This window comes from Ictidomys tridecemlineatus, chromosome 5 (genome assembly GCF_052094955.1).
Source record: "Ictidomys tridecemlineatus isolate mIctTri1 chromosome 5, mIctTri1.hap1, whole genome shotgun sequence".
Taxonomy (NCBI): Eukaryota; Metazoa; Chordata; class Mammalia; order Rodentia; family Sciuridae; genus Ictidomys; species Ictidomys tridecemlineatus.
In genome coordinates, this window is record NC_135481.1 from 7,902,992 (window position 1) to 7,921,207 (window position 18,216).

At 34.1% G+C, this 18,216-nt stretch overlaps 1 protein-coding gene across 16 annotated transcripts in view; it reads right to left on the minus strand.

The window, feature by feature from the left end:
* Positions 1-18,216, minus strand: part of Scaper (S-phase cyclin A associated protein in the ER) — a 438,325-nt gene that overhangs the window by 240,192 nt on the left and 179,917 nt on the right. For all 16 annotated transcript variants that reach the window (XM_078049222.1, XM_078049220.1, XM_078049216.1 and 13 more), the window contains one exon: positions 2,513-2,649. In XM_078049222.1, coding sequence (XP_077905348.1) covers positions 2,513-2,523 — 11 coding nt within the window. In that variant the 5' untranslated portion in view covers positions 2,524-2,649. The remainder of the gene's footprint in view (positions 1-2,512; positions 2,650-18,216) is intronic.

Consider the following 18,216-nt stretch of genomic DNA (forward strand, 5'->3'; position numbering starts at 1 on the left):
CAATAATGAAATGATAGATTAATTTTGTAAATGGGCGAAAATCTTTTAACAGACATTTCACAAGGGAAGATAATGAATGATTATGAAGCACATGAAAAGATGCCCATGAATCACTAGGGAATCACAATTAGAACAAAAATGAGCTATTACAACATTTCCACCAGAATTAGGCTAAAAATTTAAAATTAATGATGGCAAATACTGGCAAGACTGTGGAGCAACTAGAAAGAACTTCCATAGACTGCAGATGGGTGAATAAAATGGTACAACCACTACGGAAAACATTTTGTCAATTATACTTCTCTAGATATTTACCCAAGAGAAATGGAAACAAAATTCACCCAAAACTTGATAGAAGATTTATTTATAAATACCCCAAACTAGAAATTCAAATGTTTATCAAGAGATGAGCAAAAAAATTGTGATATTATTCATATATGGATATGTTCAGCAATGAAAACACAAGTAAATCTCAAAAACAGTATACTCAGAAAAAGCCAATTGCAAAGTAGTATGATTTCAAATGTATGAATTTTTAGAAAAGGAAAGAGTCCTAATGATAATGATAGAAAGCAGGTAAGTGATTGCCAAAGGGTAGAGGTAGCAGACATTGACTACAAAGAAACTCTGTGGAACAATGGAAAATTCTAAAATTTGAAAGGTCTATGGATTCCACAGATATTTAGATTTATTAAAACTTAACAAACTACATATCTTAGATCTCTACATTTCACATAATGTTATATCTTCATGAAAAAAAATCAATAAATATAGGTGTTTATGCACTAAAACAGTTACAAATGCCAAAATACTAGCAGCTACTGAATTATAGGAATTTTCCCATGATTATTTGTATTTTTAAGATTTTCTTTAATAAATAAGCTCTACTTATGTGAAAAAAATTTTTAAAAATCAGGTCCTTAAGCAAATCCTCACTAAAAAGGTGACATCTGAACAAAGACCTAAAGATGAGAGAGTCAGCTAAATGGATATATTTTAGAAAAGCCTTCTAGGATCAAGAAACTGTACAAGTCCTGAGATGTCTAGAAGTGACATGCTCTGACTTAGCACCTTAACAGGTTTACTCTGGCTATAGTGCTCAGAATAGACAGGGGAGAAAAAAAGGAGTAGTCAGAGAACTACAACAACACTCGGGTGAGAGATGGTGGAAGCTTGGATTTGGGAAAAGCAGTGAAGTTAAAATAGTTAAATTCTGAATATACTTTAAAGCAAACCTAACATCTCTTGCAGATGGATCTAATGCAAAGTGTACTAGAAAGAGAGAGGTAAAGGATGATTTTAACTAGTTGGGACCTAGTCAATTAAACTACAGTATCATTTACTAATATACAGAAAACTAGGAGATGAAGTTGGGTTTTGGGGGAGGAAGACAGTACAGGTTTTTTGGACATAATAAATTTGAGTGAAGGTATTAAATGGGTAGTCATCAGCAACTACAAAGTATGTAAAGTCACAGGATTAAGTGAGCTTACCAAGAGAATGTGTACATGAAGAAGAAATGGGAACCAAAGAAAGGGTCTAAAGTATTCATGTGTCAGGAGGTCAGCAAGTTCTTAGCATAAACTAGAAATCAAAGTCAGTAATACCCTGAAGTAAACTGTTGAAACTATTCTTAGGAAAAAAATGAGTTCAGAAATAACCAAGAAAGCCTTTTCTATTCTTCATATAAAAGAACACTCTCAAGGCATCCTTGATACTGTAAGATGAAGTGGATACCTTGATAGATTCAAATCTGGACATGAAACTACAAAGAGGTAACTGCATCATTCACCATCCTTCTAGTTCTATATTTTTATAATCCCATGAGTCAAGCTTTTCTATCTTTGCGATGTTTGGAAATAAAAATCTAAGGGCATATTCAGAATACTCTTCCTCAAATAGCTAAGGTTTCAAACAACACACATAAGTCATCAGATGACACTCAAAGCTTGTGAGGTAATGATCGACTACATGGCTGTCTGATATTCAGATGTCGCTTTGGAGGCTGATGATAAACTACAGGTCTGACAACTCACTTTCCATTCTAAGATATTTCTTGAACTTTTTTTTTTGTTGTTGTGACAGGCAACCAAATTGATTACACTCAGTCATCGGGGGTTGACACTACAGCCAGCAGACTTCTATTTGTTGATTGCTATTGATTTTCTTTGATACATCATTTAAAAATCAATAGTTGGAAAGAAAAATAGGCTTGGTTTACACATACTTAAATGTACTATTGTATGCTGGAGGAGGCACAAGTTTGGCAGGGCTTTGGCATCCAATTATAAGAAGAGCTCTTAACAGGTGAAAGCAAGGGCTTTAGATCGATATGCAGTTTTCTTTCTCAATCAAAGAAAGTGGCTATAAATTAGGCTCATCAGTGTTATTTCCAAAGCTTTCTTAAAACAAACAACTTAATTTTTTTTATCTTCCTCAAATTTACATTAAAGGATACATCACTCAGAGTTTTTGTTTTGTTTTGTATTGTTTTTAAGAATATTCAAGATACCTGGAGTTCATCCGAGCTTTTATCTTTTTGGCTTTTTTTTTATTTTTTTGCCGCTCTTCTCCATCTTTCAAAGGCTCTGGTGGAACTGTACTTTCAACTACAATGTCAACAATATACTTCTTCAAGGAAAGATGCTCCTGCAAGATAAATTAATAAAATGGTGATTATTTTAAAATAAAACAGGATTTCTACAAACTAGTGAATATACAAGATTATGCAGATGAAACTAAAAGTAGTCTCTATGAAATACTAGTTTCTAGAATTACTTTGGAAAATGTCCATGACATTGTTTTTTTTACTTAAGATTTTCACTAACTCATCAAACATTCACTGAACACCAGCTAAATGCTAAGAATTCAAGGATAGTCCCTGTTTATAATATCACTATGTGTAAGAGGTAAGACATCACACAAAATTATAATACAAAGCAGTTAGCCAATTAGAGATTTAAATTGCTATAGAAATTCAAAATAAGATGACTGTTCACCAGGGGTAAGGAGGGAAGACTTTAAGAAGGAAGCATTGTGACCACCATCCTTTGAATATAAATAGAATTTGAACACACAGATGTCCAGTGTGTATGCATCTATTTGAGATGTAAATAGGGTACAAGGACAGAAGGCAAAAAGGGTAATCTCAGGAAATGTATCTCAGAGATAAGAAAGTAAAATGTGGTATTGACAACAGTTTGGCAGGAGTAGATAGAATGTGACCCATTTCCCTCCTCATCCATCTTACAGATATTTTGGTTTATCATGTTAACTGCAAAACTGCAGATACTCAATTCCTTTGCCCCTCTCTTCTTTTGTACCTACAAGGCAAAATTCCAATCCTAAATCCATATCTCTACCTATTCTGCGTCTATATCTAGAGCAAATTAATATGGCTATAATTGCAAATCACACTGACTGTTCTTACTTTAAGTTTATGACATTTATACCTCAAGTGAGCTCTAGAATTGCGAGGTAACAAAGCAGACTTAGTCTGGTCAATTCACACACACTCACCTTCCTAGAAATTATTTTAGACTTCTCTTCAAATTTTCAATACCTCTTATTCCCTACTTCCAACTCTCATTTCCAACTCTCAGTTCAATAGCATGCTTATTTTGCTGACAACAACAGCATTATTCAGAAGAGAACTTCCATATTCTCTCGTGGTCAAATTTAACAACCAATATGGACCTGTGCCTTTATGCTTTTTCTCCTTCTACACTCAAGTTCTTATCTAGGGCCAAGTCCTTTATAGTAGACTGGATCCTATTCCTTCTTCCCCATTTATATGGATATGCTTCTTATTTTCAGCATCATTGATTATTCACTTTCTGCTAAAATTCTTTCTACTGAAATCACCTCAAAAGAATCCTTGTATATGCTACTTGAGCTACCCTTTTGTACCAAAATGTGTTGAATGTATATCCTCTCTGTCTTCACTTAAATCTTATTCTCTCCTGAACTCTTTTCAGTCTAACTTTGGCTTACCATACTTACTCTGTAAACTGTCTCTGTCACCAATGGCTAACTCTCAGCTCTCATCTGTCTCTTATAGATCACTTCGGCCTCCCTGACGTTTTCTTCTCTATGCTTCTTACATCAATGTCCTCCTAATTCACTGGCTATTTCTTCTAAGTCTCTTTGCTGGATCCTTTTCCTCTTCTTGATCTCCAAATATTGCAACATACCAAAGCAATCACCACAGATGTGCTCTTCTCAATCTAATACATTCATCAAGGGCAGTGATTTAAAATATTGTGTATACAAGGACACTACTCCAATTTTTATCCCTAGTCCTGACCTCTCTCCTAAATTCCATTCATGTACATAGAAATATGTCCTCATTGGGCTGGGGATGTGGCTCAAGCAGTAGCGCGCTCGCCTGGCATGCGTGCAGCCCGGGTTCGATCCTCAGCACCACATACAAACAAAGATGTTGTGTCCGCCGAAAACTAAAAAATAAACATTAAAAAATTCTCTCTCTCTCTTTAAAAAATAAAAAATGTCCTCAAACTTTCCACTTAGGTAAAGAATGTCCATCATCAAAATTTCCAAAGTAATTTTATCATCAATGCAATTCTTTTATGAAATACAACCCAAAACTCATCCCCAAATCCCTCCACTTCTCTACCACCATCACTAGTTTTAAGTCACCATCTGTACAGTCTCTTAGTTTCTAATTTGACTTATAAATTTTTTCTCTATAAAAGGAACCATTCATTTTTTAAGGTATACATCAAATCACATCATTCCTCTTAACAAAACTTGCTTTCTCATCACACTTAGGGTAAAATACAAATTCCTTCCATGATTTCCAAAGACCTACTGAAAGGGTAAAGTTTCTAAGCTGCAAAGCCTGAGTTAAAATGTAAAGGACTAAGTACTGTAAAGTTTCTTAACTGCACACAGAACCTGAAATTCCTGAGGCAGTTAAGAAAATGCCTGGTACTGACCATTTAGTTGTTGTAATAACCTGGACCCTGTGCAGTTTGGCACGTAGGCATTCAGGGCCCAAACCAATCAGTTTGAATGTATCCCCTCCTTAGGAATGACCTATCACCCCCGCCCAACCTGTTCCCGCCAATGAATATACTAATCATGTTTTGGAATTGTTGTTTGATTTTCCCGCGGTGTATGGTGATTTGTTAAAGGAGACTGTGATGTATGTAAAGCCCCTGCCCTCCCTGAAAAAGTGTACTTAAGCACTGCTCAACCCCTGCTCGGGGCTCTTGGCCGCTCTCCCTTCTTGAGTGAGCACAGAACCCCAATTGGATCCTCAATAAACCCCCTTTTGCTGTTGCATGAGTCGGTCTCTTGGTGGTCGCTTCCTCCGATGTTCGCCGGACCCTTACACTACAACATTGACCTCTCGAGCATTATCTTATACCACCCTCTCCCTTCTTTACTAAACTACATTCACAATGGTCCTCTTGTAGTTCCTCACATTCATTGACATATTACTATCCAGGACTTTTTTGCCTTTGGCCAAGAATATTATTCTTGCAGAAATATGCCTGGTCTGAGCAAAAATGAAAACTCAATCTTAATTAATACCCTATATTATTTAATATATTCTTATTCTATTTATTTTTTCTTTAGAGAACTTGCCAACTCCTCACATATTCATTTGCAGTCTCCTATATGAGAATATAACTTTTACAAGGGCATTGTCTTTGTTTTATTCACATATGTTTTTGTGTCTAGGAATGTGCCTGGCATATGGCAGGCCCCAATATGCACAAACTAAATGAAGGAATAAAAAGAGAGTAATGTAATAATAATATTTGTAAGAGTTTATTATGCAATATACATTCAGCTAAGTGCTTTATATAAAATCATTTATTTAACACCGGGTGCAGCAGTGCACACCTATAATCCAGTGGCTCAGAAAGCTGAGGCAGAGGAACCTGAGTTCAAAGCCAGCCTAAACAAAAGCAAGGTGCTAAGCAAGTAGGTTGAGACCCTGTCTCTAAATAAAACACAAAATAGGGCTGGGGATGAGGCTCTGTGGTCGAGCACCCCTGAGTTCAATCCCCAACTCCCCGTAACCCTCCCTCAAAAAAAAAATCACTTATTGAGCTCACAGACCTACACTTAGAAGGCACATATTTTTATTATCTCTATTTTAACTATGAGAAAACTGAGATACAAACAGACTTAAATCTTGTCCAAAGGTAGAAGGTCAAAATCATGACTGATTGCAGATAGTAAAGTGACAGAATCCAAATTAAAACCTTGACAGTATGATTATGCAATCTATACTCTTGACTACTACCTTAAAGAAACAGCTGGAAATGGGTTTGAGCAATAGAACCGTGTCCACTTTTCAAATCATCAATCTATCAAAAACCAAACCAAAATAAAAATCTCATAACCAAAAGAAAATATTTTCTCACAAGAATTATTTTCTTTAATAAACCTGACCTATTATATAATATACTTTTGTATTTAGCACTAAAAGTTATAAGTGTTCTTACGCCCACTCGAGTGCACACACAACTTGAGAAAAATAATCCAGTTCTTTCTTTTCAAACAGAAAATAGGGGAGATAAAGAAAGAGTGGAGGGGAGGGACCTCTTTCTTTAACTACCAAGGATACATGGTATAATGCAAATCATTTGTGAAGTTACCACCCACATTATCATTTACTGAACACTTACTATGGGATTAGCAAAGGGCCGGATAAATTATACACATTATTTCCTATAATTTTCATAACATCATAGAACAAGTGACAATATGTTTACATTTTATGATGCTTAACAAATACAGTTGCTTATAGATGCAAGTCTCAAAGGGTGTGTTATTGTGCCTATGGTTACAAACCTGAAAGTAAAAACCACCACTCCCTGGCTTTTACAAGACCATGTTTTTTCACTATTACACATTCCCTTCCTCGGCCCTACTCATGCAGGCTAGTCTCTTAACATATAATTTATCCCCCACACAAGGAAAAGGAATATTCTAAATGACATATTCAGCTTTGTGAAAGATCAATTATACTATATCTAGGTGTACATAAAAATGTCACTTACACATCTAAGAGAACCCATAAAGTATCCTCATACACAATGCCAGGCTTTACCCAGGAAATTTGAATTCTATCTATAACTATCAAGAATCACACTTTTTTATTACACGTTTACACATGGATTCATACGTACAAATATATACACATACCATGTATTAAAATTACGTTAACTTGTTTTAAATCTCAAAACTAAAAACAACTGAGAATATATTGTCTTAATAACTTTAATTCAAAAATAACTCATGTAATTATAGAAAATAAAGTTAAAGAAGAAAACCTATAATTCTAATACCAAAAACAAACCTAATATTTTATAGGGTACCCTTCTGGAGACATATTTTGAATAAATATTCTTACAGAAATTGGAATAACCACTTAGAACATTTTGGGACCTTCTTTTCCCCTGATGTTCTAAATGTGTGTGTGTCTGGGTGCGTATGTATATTTGGTAGCAGGAATTGACCTGCGGGGCCCTCAACCACTGAGCCACATCCCCAGCCCTATTTTGTATTTTACTGAGAACAGGATCTCACTGAGTTGCTTAGCACCTCACTTTTGCTGAAGCTGGCTTTGAACTTGTGATCCTTCTGTCTCAGCCTCCTAAGCTGCTGGGATTACAGATGTGCACTTTCTTGCCTGGCTAAATACATATTCTTATCATTAAATAATATTCTGTAACATAAGCTAGTGGCTATAAAGTATTCCATTTCATCAATATATGTAATTTCCTTAATACCTTACTGTTTCACACATGAATAATTTAAAATTTTCAATATAATAAATATTCCTATAGTTAATATTTTAACAAAAAGTCAATTATTCCATTATGATCAAAGCAGAGAAATGAAATTCGTGGGTTATAGTCTGCACATATTTTTAAGGCTTCTGAAAATTATTCCCAAAATGACAAAATGAGAATTATGTACCCCTAAGTGATTTTCTAGTGGTTTACCTATTGTTCCTATTCTAAATCCATTTGGTAGCTGAAAAACTGGAATCAGCACACTCGATCATGTTTGTACTTTGTCTTCTGTGACAGAATGAATCATTTGTCCAACTTTCTGTAAACACATTTAAAGTTTTTATATATTTCCTTTTTTAATCATTTGTTTATTCTAATTTGTTATATATGATGGCAGAATGCAATTTAATTCATGCTACACATTTAGAGCACAATTTTTCAATTTTCTAGTTGTACACTATATTTCCTTTGTTGATGTATTTGTTTTTTGTATTTTGCTCTTATAAAAAAAAGGATGCATTGTTGGGTGCAACACAGAATAATTAACAGTTGTGTCTGTCTATTAAATCTGTGACTGGATTAAACAGGAAGTTTTAACATGGTTCCTTAAGACCATGTCAAGCATATAAAAAGGTTTTCCAACTTTGAGGCAATGGTTGAGTAAATTATGGTTTATCTTCATAAGGAAGTTATTAGTCAGTAAAATTCTCATAAAGCAGGAATCTGAGAAGATGGTAGCATTTGTAGAGGTAGTGTCACTGGAAGTCTGAGTTGTTGCAGGAAAAGGAAACTAGATTCAGGTCAAGTGAGGTCTTTGCAGTACATGATGGAAAAGAATTTCATCATGTGCTAATCAGAGATAGAGATTTATACAAGAAAGCAGAGAGACTTTCAAGGGAGAATGTAGACTATCTTGAGAGGAAAAAGGTCCTCAATTTTGGGTTCCAATACTTATAGAAGGGCAGTAGTTAGGGGCTGGACTGGAAGTAGAGCTGAATAGAGTAATGCAATTTTTGCCAGTTTTCCCAGCACTTGTGTAATGCCCACAAGTTACAAAATTTTCGTAGGCAAGGTCATGGGTCTAGGACAAAAGTTAAGGGCATAGGCTGGGTTGCTTACAAGTTGCAAAAGTTCATGAGTGTTTTCTGTATTCCAATGGTTCATGGGAATTTCCTTCATTCTCAAAGTTCAAGGGCACTCCTTGAGACCCAATTTTTCTCTCCTCCCCTCCCCCTCTCCTTCTCTCTCTCTGCATACACACACACACACACACACACACACACACACACACACACACACAAAATACATACATAAAAATATATATTCCCAAACCCCAATTTTAATTTAGTTTTAGACTCTCTCTGATCCCTATGTAAAAACAAAAAGAGCAATCAGATAGGAATGCAAAACCTATAAAAATATTTACAACAAAAATAAGTGACAAGAAATTCCCATAACCCCCAAAAAGAAGTTGGTGCAGACAAACTACCATTACATCAGTAGGGGTTCAGTGTCACTGTAGCAGCAACAAGAGGCAAATAACAGGTGAACAATGGATATCGGAACAAATAAATCCTAAAAAAGGAACAGTTATTCAGTGAAGATTTCAACAGGCCAATGTAAGAACAGCTTCTAAAAGTGAGAGGAATTTTGACCAATTTGCAGTTGAGTGAACAATGCCTGCCATTAAGAATGTCTGCATGGAAGGCGGTCCCTCTGAACTTTCAAAACTGAACAATTTGGGTTTCCTTCCAGAAGAGGGTCCTCACAGGAGAAAATGCTGGAAAAGGAATTTAAATTGAGCAAAACAAGAATAACAAACAAAAAAATGACTAGATAAAAGCAGAACAGGGAAACAGAACCAGGAAATTTCAGAAAGCACACTACTCTATACTCCACAAAAACAATGTAACAGGAGTTCTATGAAGTTAGAATAGCTACCCTTAATCAATCTCCTCCTAAAAGCTCAATTCAAATAATTTCATGTTAAAATAAGCAGAAGAAAAGTAACAAGGTCAATGCCAAAGTTATTTATTTATTTTTAAATTTTTTTTGGTACTAGGGATTCAACTCAAGGGCACTTGACCATGGAGCCACATCCCCAGCCCTATTTGGTATTTTATTTAGAGACGGTCTAAATTGTTTAGCGCCTCACTTTTGCTAAAGCTGGCTTTGAACTCTCAATCTCCTGCCTAAGCCTATGGAAACACTGGAATTATAGGTGTGGGCCACCACACCAAGCACCAAAGTTATTTTTTAAAAAATTAACAAAAGAGTTCTTCTTTAAAGGTTTTGTAGATCTCGGTCATGTATCTATCCGGTCCTAGGCTTTTCTCAGTTGGTAGGTTTCTGATGGCATCTTCTATTTCATCACTTGATATTGGTCTGTTTTTAAATTGTGTATATCTTCCTGGCTCAATCTGGGCAAATCATATGACTTAAGAAATTTGTTGATGCCTTCAATGTCTTCTATTTTATTGGAGTATAAGTTTTCAAAATAATTTCTAATTATCTTCTGTATTTCTATAGTGTCTGTTGTGATATGACCTTTTTCATCAGGTGTGCTGGAAATTTGAATTCCTCTCTACTCCTCTTTTTAGCTTAGCTAAGGGTCTGTCAATTTATTTTTTCAAAGAACCAACTTTTTGTTTTGTCAATTTTTTCAACTGTTTCTTTTGTTTCGATTTCATTGATTGCAGCTCTAACTTTAATTATTTCTTGCCTTCTACTGTTTTTGTTGTTCATTTGTTCTTCTTTTTCTAGGGCTTTGAAATGAATGTAAAGTCATTTATTTGTTGACTTTTTCTTCTTTTAAGGAAAGAACTCAATGCAATGAACTTTCCTCTTGGTACGGCTTTCATAGTGTCCCAGAGATTTCAATATGTTGTTTTTCTATGTTCTCATTTACCTCTAAGAATTTTTTAATCTCCTCGATGTCTTCTGCAACACATTGTTCATTCAGTAGCATATTTTTTAGTCTCCAGGTGTTGGAGGAATTTTTATTTTGTATTTTGTCATTGATTTCCAATTTCATTCCTTTATGATCTGATAAAATGCATGATAGCAAATACTTGCTAAGAGTCGATTTGTGCCATATTATAGGGTCTATTTTAGAAAAGGATCGATGTGCTGCTGAGAAGAAAGTGTATCCATTTGATGCTGGTTGATACATGCTATGTATGTCAGATAAGTCTAAGTTATTGATTATATTATTGAGTTCTATAGTTTCTTTATTCAACTTTGTTTGGAATATCTATCAAGCAAAGACACATCAAAGAAAGAAAAATTTGGACCAATATCTATAATGACTATAGATGCAAAAATTCTCAATAAAATTTTGGCAAATAGAATACAAAAAAGTACCAAAAAGATCATGCACCATGATCAAGTGGGATTCATCCCAGGGATGCAAGGTTGGTTCAACATACAGAAATCAATAAATGTAATTCATCACAAAATAGACTCAAAGATAAGAATCATAAAATCATCTCAAATATAATCATTTGACAAAATACAGCACCTCTTCATATTCACAACACTAGGGGGAAAAAAAGGGATAACAGGAATATATCTCAACATTGTAAAGGTTATCTACACTAAGCCTCAGGCCAACATCATTCTAAATGGAGAAAAACTGAAGGCATTCCCTCTAAAAACTAGAACAAGACAGGGATGCCCTATTTCACCACTTCTATTTAACATAGTTCTTGAAACACTAGCCAGAGGATTTAGACGAAAGAAATTAAAGGAATACACATAGGAAAAGAAGAACTTAAATTAGCACTATTTGCTGATGATATGATTCTATACCTAGAAGACCCAAAAAGTTCCACTAGAAAACTTCTAGAACTAGTAAATGAATTCAGCAAAGTAGCTGGATATAAAATCAACACTCACAAATCAAAGGTATGTCTATGTATCAGTGACAAATCCTCTGAGAGAGAAATGAGAAAAATTACCCCAATAGCCTCAAAAAAAAAAAAAAAACTTGGGTATTAACAAAAGAGGTGAAAGATCTATATAATGAAAATTTCAGGACCCTAAAGAAAGAAATCAAAGAAGACCTTAGAAGATGGAAAGATTTACCTTGCTCTTGGATAGGCAGAGTTAATATTATCAAAATGAACATACTACCAAAAGCATTATACAGATTTAGTGCAATCCCGATCAAAATCCCAATGATATTCCTCACGAAAATAGAAAAAGCAGTCATGACATTTATTTGGAAAAATAAAAGACCTAGAATAGCTAAAGCAATCCTTAGCAAAAAGAGTGAAGCAGGTGGCAATGCTATACCAAAACTTAAATTACACTAGAGAGCAATAGTAACAAAAACAGCATGGTATTGGCACCAAACAGACCAGTAGACCAATGGTACAGAATAGAGGACTCAGAGACTACCCACAAAATTACAATTATCTTATATTGGACAAAGGCACCAAAAACATGCATTGGAGAAAAGATGGCCTCCTCAATAAGTGATGCTGGGAAAACTGGAAATCCATATGCAACAAAATGAAATTAAACCCCTACCTCTCACCATGCACAAAACTTAATTCAAAGTAGATCAAGGAGCTAGAAATCAAACCAGAGACTCTGTGTCTAACAGAAGAAAAAGTAGGCCTTAATCTTCATCATGTGAGATTAGGCCCCAACTTTCTTAATAACACTCGTGTAGCACAAAAATTAAAACCAAGAATCAACAAATGGGATGGAATCAAACTAAGAGTTAAATAATCTGTGAGGTGAATACAGAACCTACATTCTGGGAGCAAATTTTTACCCTTCACATATTAGATTGAGCACTAATCTCTAGGGTATATAAAAAACTCAAAAAACCAAGCACCAAAAACACCCAAATAACCCAATCAATAAATGGGCCAAGGATCTGAACAGAAACGTCTCAGAAGAGGATATACAATCATCATCTCTAGCAATTAGAGAAATGCAAGTCAAAAGTACTCTAAGATATCATCTCACTCCAGTCAGAATGGCAGCTATTACAAAGACAAACAACAACAAGTGTTAATGAGGATGTGGGGAAAAGGGTACACTCATACATTGCTGGTGGGACTGCAAATTGGTGCAGCCAATAAGGAAAGCAGTGTGAAGATTTCTTGGAAAACTGGGAATGGAACCACCATTTGACCCAGCTATCCCTCTCCTCGGTCTACACTCAAAAGACTTAAAAACAGAATACTACAGGGACACAGCCACATCAATGTTTATAGCAGCACAGTTCACAATAACTAACCTGTGGAACCAACCTAGATGCCCTTCAGTAGATGAATGGTTAAAAAAAATGTGGCATATATACACAATGGAATTTTACTCAGGAATAAAAGAGAATAAAATCATGGCATTTTCAGGTAAATGGATGGCACTGGAGAAGATAATGCAAAGTGAAGTTACTCAATCCCAAAAAACAAATACCAAATCTTTTCTCTAATATAAGAAGGCCAATTCACAGTGGGGTAGGAAGGGGGAGTATGGGAGGAATAGATGTACTCTAGATAGGGCAGAGGTGGGAGGGAAAAGGAGAGGGCAGGGGATTAGCAAGGATGGTGGAATGTGATGGACATCATTATCCAAAGTACATGTATAAAGATATAAATTAGTGTGAACATACTTTATATATAATCAGAGATAGGCAAAACTGTGTTGTGTATGTGTAATAAGAATTGAAATGCATTATGCTGATATTTATTTTTTAAAAATCAATTATAAAAATTTTTTAAAAAAGAACAGTAACTTTACCAAGAAAACAAACCAAAAAAAAAAAAAAACTGCAATCAAAATATAACCTTTGGGGCTGGAGTAGTGGCTCAGTGGTAAAGCACTTGCCTAGCATGTGTGAGGCACTGGGTTTGACTCTCAGCACTGCATATACATAAATGAATAAAATAAAGGTCCATCAACATCTAAAAGAAAATGTGTTACAAATGTAACCTTTTTCAAAATGAATATAAAAATGGTATAAGGTATTAGAGAAATATAAATCACAATTTTAAAATTCAAAACATTCAGAAATTAGATCATAAAATTCAAAGATTGCAAAAATAAAAGAAACCACTTAAGAAATGAAAAACTGAACACACAGGAATGAATAAATACAATAAATAAAGCCTCAAAATAAAGGCTGGGGTTGTGGCTCAGCGGTAGAGCACTTGCCTAGCATGTGTGGGGTGCTAGGTTTGATCTTCAGCACCAAATAAAAATACAATAAAGGAATTGTGTCCAAATACAACTAAAATAAAATAGTTTTTTTTTAAGTCTCAAAATGTGAGAAGGAATAAAACAAGACTAAAGAAAAATTATTAGAGACTAAACGGAAATACTAAAGATAGGCAAAGATGAAAGATACAATAAGAATCCTTGAAAAGAAGAAAATCAAAGCAAGGGACATACATATACATACACAAATGTGTACACAGTGTGAGTATGAATATATGTGTGTATACGCAAGTGTGTACATATTATATGACATACACATACATATCATGTATATTTTATCAATTTCCTGATTTTAGTCACAAATACCAACCCAACAGTAATAAAAACCCCAATGATGCATTTGAATATCATTTCTCAGTAAAATTAACTAGAGCTTCTATCAAAATGGCTGATGACAAGTCTAAAGAAAGGAAACTATCAAATTTGGTTATGACAACATCAAAGGGCTTAAAATCAAACTTTAAGAGGATCCCACAACTAAAATATAATTTCAGCTTTAAATCAAAAGTATTTAAATTCATGCATTCATAATTATGTGCATGTGCACACATGCACGTGCACACACACACACATCAGAACCAATTTGTTATTTTGAAAATTAACACTGTACTCCCCATACAAAGTGTACCACTCACTTAAAACATCTTTAAATGTACTACAAATATGTGAAAATAAAATTAAAGTATTCCCAAATCCATGAATTAATGGATCTAGGTACTGACTATCATCAGTGGATACAGGGATCCACAAAAAGGAAGACAATCAGATATAATATTTAGACCAATGAAAAAACAACTCTTATTATAGTTTTATCAAATGATCAAACCTGACTCTGACCGAGTCTCTAGATTCACTTGCTAGTAGGCAGAAATTAGGATGGAGAAAATAGTGTACTATACCAGACTCCAAACTAATAGAGCTGTTATCAATTAACTTAATTTCTTCACTAGGGACTGCATTTCCTAATCCCTTTAGTAGTCAGAGGTGGCCAGGTGACTGCGTACTCATAAACAGAAAATGAACACACACTCAGTGTCTTTAAGATCCATTTATTTAATCAGGCATAGTGATGAACACCTGTAATCCCAGTGACCAGAAGTTGAGATGGGAGAACAGCAAGTTCAAAGTCAGCCTTAGCAACTTAGTGATACTCAATCAATGATAGAGAACTTGTTGAGCATAAGCCCTGGGTCAATCCCCAGTATAAAATAAAAACAATCATCATCAATATCATCATCATCATCAATTTACCTTCTTCCTTTTCTGCAAGTTGAACACAAAACTATAACATAGCTCTGATCATGAAGAAAAGAGCAATCTTAGGGGGTCACAGGAATAAAAATAGGTTTTTGAAAAAACATATCACAAAAAGTTACCCTCACCAATTTTTCTGCTTACCACAGAACTGTACTGTAAGAAATAAACATCTTAATACCACTATATTTTGGATGCTTTTACAACAGCCTAAATACTGCAATTATGCAAAAAAAATCCATATATATAAATATCTACTTTGGGTATTTAAGTATATAAATGTGTGTGCAAAAAGGGTCGAGTATAAATATTAATACTTCATATATAAATGACTGTGCAAAAAGGATCAGAGTATTAAAATTTTCACTAAATAACTGATAAATTCTTATTGAAAAAGAGGAAGTTTAAAACCTATCACTTTCAGGGGCTGGGTTTTTAGCTCAGTGGTCGAGCACTTGCCTCGCACATGTGAGGCACTGGGTTGGATCCTCAGTACCACATAAAAAATAAATAAAATAAATAAAGATATTGTGTCCATCTTTAAAAAATCTTTAAAAAAAAGAATATCACTTTCAAAAGCAGAAAGAAAGTCTCTATAAAAAGAAGTCATTCTAAACGCTATCTGGAATTGGTTTCAAACAAGATTCCAGAAGATTGAATGAAATGTCAATGAGTCACAATTCGCCTGAATTTGTCATTGTAAAGTTGGGTAGTGAGTACATGGAGATTCATCATACTATTCTATCTTTTGTTACCTGTTAAAAACTAACCACAACAACCAATTTAAAAGATAGTCATTTCATGAGGACTAATAACAACATGCACAAAAAAATTTAAAATTCCTAATTTGCCTTAACAAAACAGTAAGTGAAATTACAACATTCATATTTCTCCAGCTGAACTTAAAATCAAATTGGTACATTTGGGTTCACCATTCAAATACTGAAAGCATATATTACAAGTTTGAAACTTAAAAGGAAAAAACAATCTTGTTTAGAATGTAAAAATAATGAAGAGGTGCTTTACTGACATAAGATTCATTGCCTTCCTATCCTGGTTCTCTTATGTCTGAGGTTACGCAACGGCAAAAATTAACTGCCAACTACCTGAAATTCCTAAGTGACAGTGCTTATCAAAAGAGTCATGTTCTGCTTTATGGAGCTAGTTTGATATGAAACTTCAAATGCTCTTAACCTAATTTCACAATCAAATCTCTCAAGACATGAAGTGCACCAGCAGGATCTTTCCACTAGCTAAGAGGTTGTAAAGTTACTCTCACTAAGGTAGGTCCAGAATATAGTATACCTGCATAATGCCTGGGCACCTATGTGCCCAGGAAAGCATCAATTCTCACTGTATCCTCACAGATAATCCTTTCCTTAATTTTAAAAGTATATATAAATTTGTTATTTTAAGGAATTTCCCTGAACTGTTAAATAGCTGAAGAAACAAATAGAAACCCTGGGATTGCTTAAATGCCTACAGTAGAAAAATTGTAATTGAGTTAATTAATTGTTCTTATCTAAATAGAGGGTATTAAAATTACTTGAAATACTTAAGAACAATTTGTTTCCAAGATTGGATTTTTAAATTATCTTTCTCCTCCCTATTAATGGCTCTAGATTCCTGATAAGGTGTGAGCTGTGTCCTGAACCATAGGACCTAATCTTTGAGCTCTGATTCTTGGTAACAGCCTTACTTGACAACCCATCCCTATTTCCACTGCCCTGAACTGGCTAAATATTTGAAAAATACAACAATCTCAACTCCTCTTACTTCAAGTGATGTTTGCTTCAAGTCATCTGTAGTTCTAGCCATAAAAAACATAAGCACTCTTAACACTCTACCTTGCTAAAAAATCACCTACTTTCCTAGCTGAATCTACTTAACATTTAATAAATGCTCAGTAAGAATAAACAAATAAATATTTGCATAATTTGACTTCTACAAAATTAGAGGAATCTTTCTGTATTTATTTCCTTTTGGTAATTTTGTAGAAGTCAAATTATGCAAGTATTTATTTACTTATTCTTACTGAGCATTTATTAAATGTTAAGTAGACTGGCTGGGAAAGTAGGTCCTTTTTTAGCAAGGTAGACTGCAGTGAGATTTACATTAAAATACCAGCAGTATGAGCTGGGGTTGTATATCAATGGTAGAGCACTGGCCTAGCATGTGTGAGGCACTGGGTTTGATTCTTAGCACCACATATAAATAAATTAAATAAAGATCTCTTGATGACTAAAATAAAAAAGCAGTAGATAATTCTGTAAATTACAACACATACATTAAAATACTACACAGATTTATTAACTTTTAAAAATATTAATGCTACTGAAATTTCTATTGCATAATGCTAAATAAAAATTCAGGATTCAAATGTATATGACACAGTTAATATAATGTATAAATGTGTAAGATTTAAAAATTAGTTAATATAAAGGACAGGAAATAACTAGATAAAAATGTTAACAACAGGCTTTACTCTTCTTTCCTGTTTTGGTGATTTTCTACAATGAATATTAATGTTTAATAGTTATAAAATTAATGCTATTAAAGACATTCAAGGAAAAGCAAGCTCTTTAAAGAAAAGAGTCCATTTACATAATTTTATAATCATTATATAGTTGCTAAAGGATTGTTCTGTAGAATAATGAGCATCAATGAGCAAAAATAACCCCTATTTTATATCTACTTACCATTCTAATTATTATGATACAAAAATATACTCTTCCATACAAAATAGTTACATGCTTTACTTATTTTCAATATGTGAATCTGATTAGGACCCAAAAATCTTTCCCAAAGTCCCTGAATCTTCTATCTTCTAATACAAGTTTTAAAAACACAATTTCTAGCCTCATGGAGTTCTGTGTTCAATTCAAGTCCTACTCTCCTAATAATAAGATCAGAACTTAATCTTAGCCATATCTGATTCTGTTAATTGTAA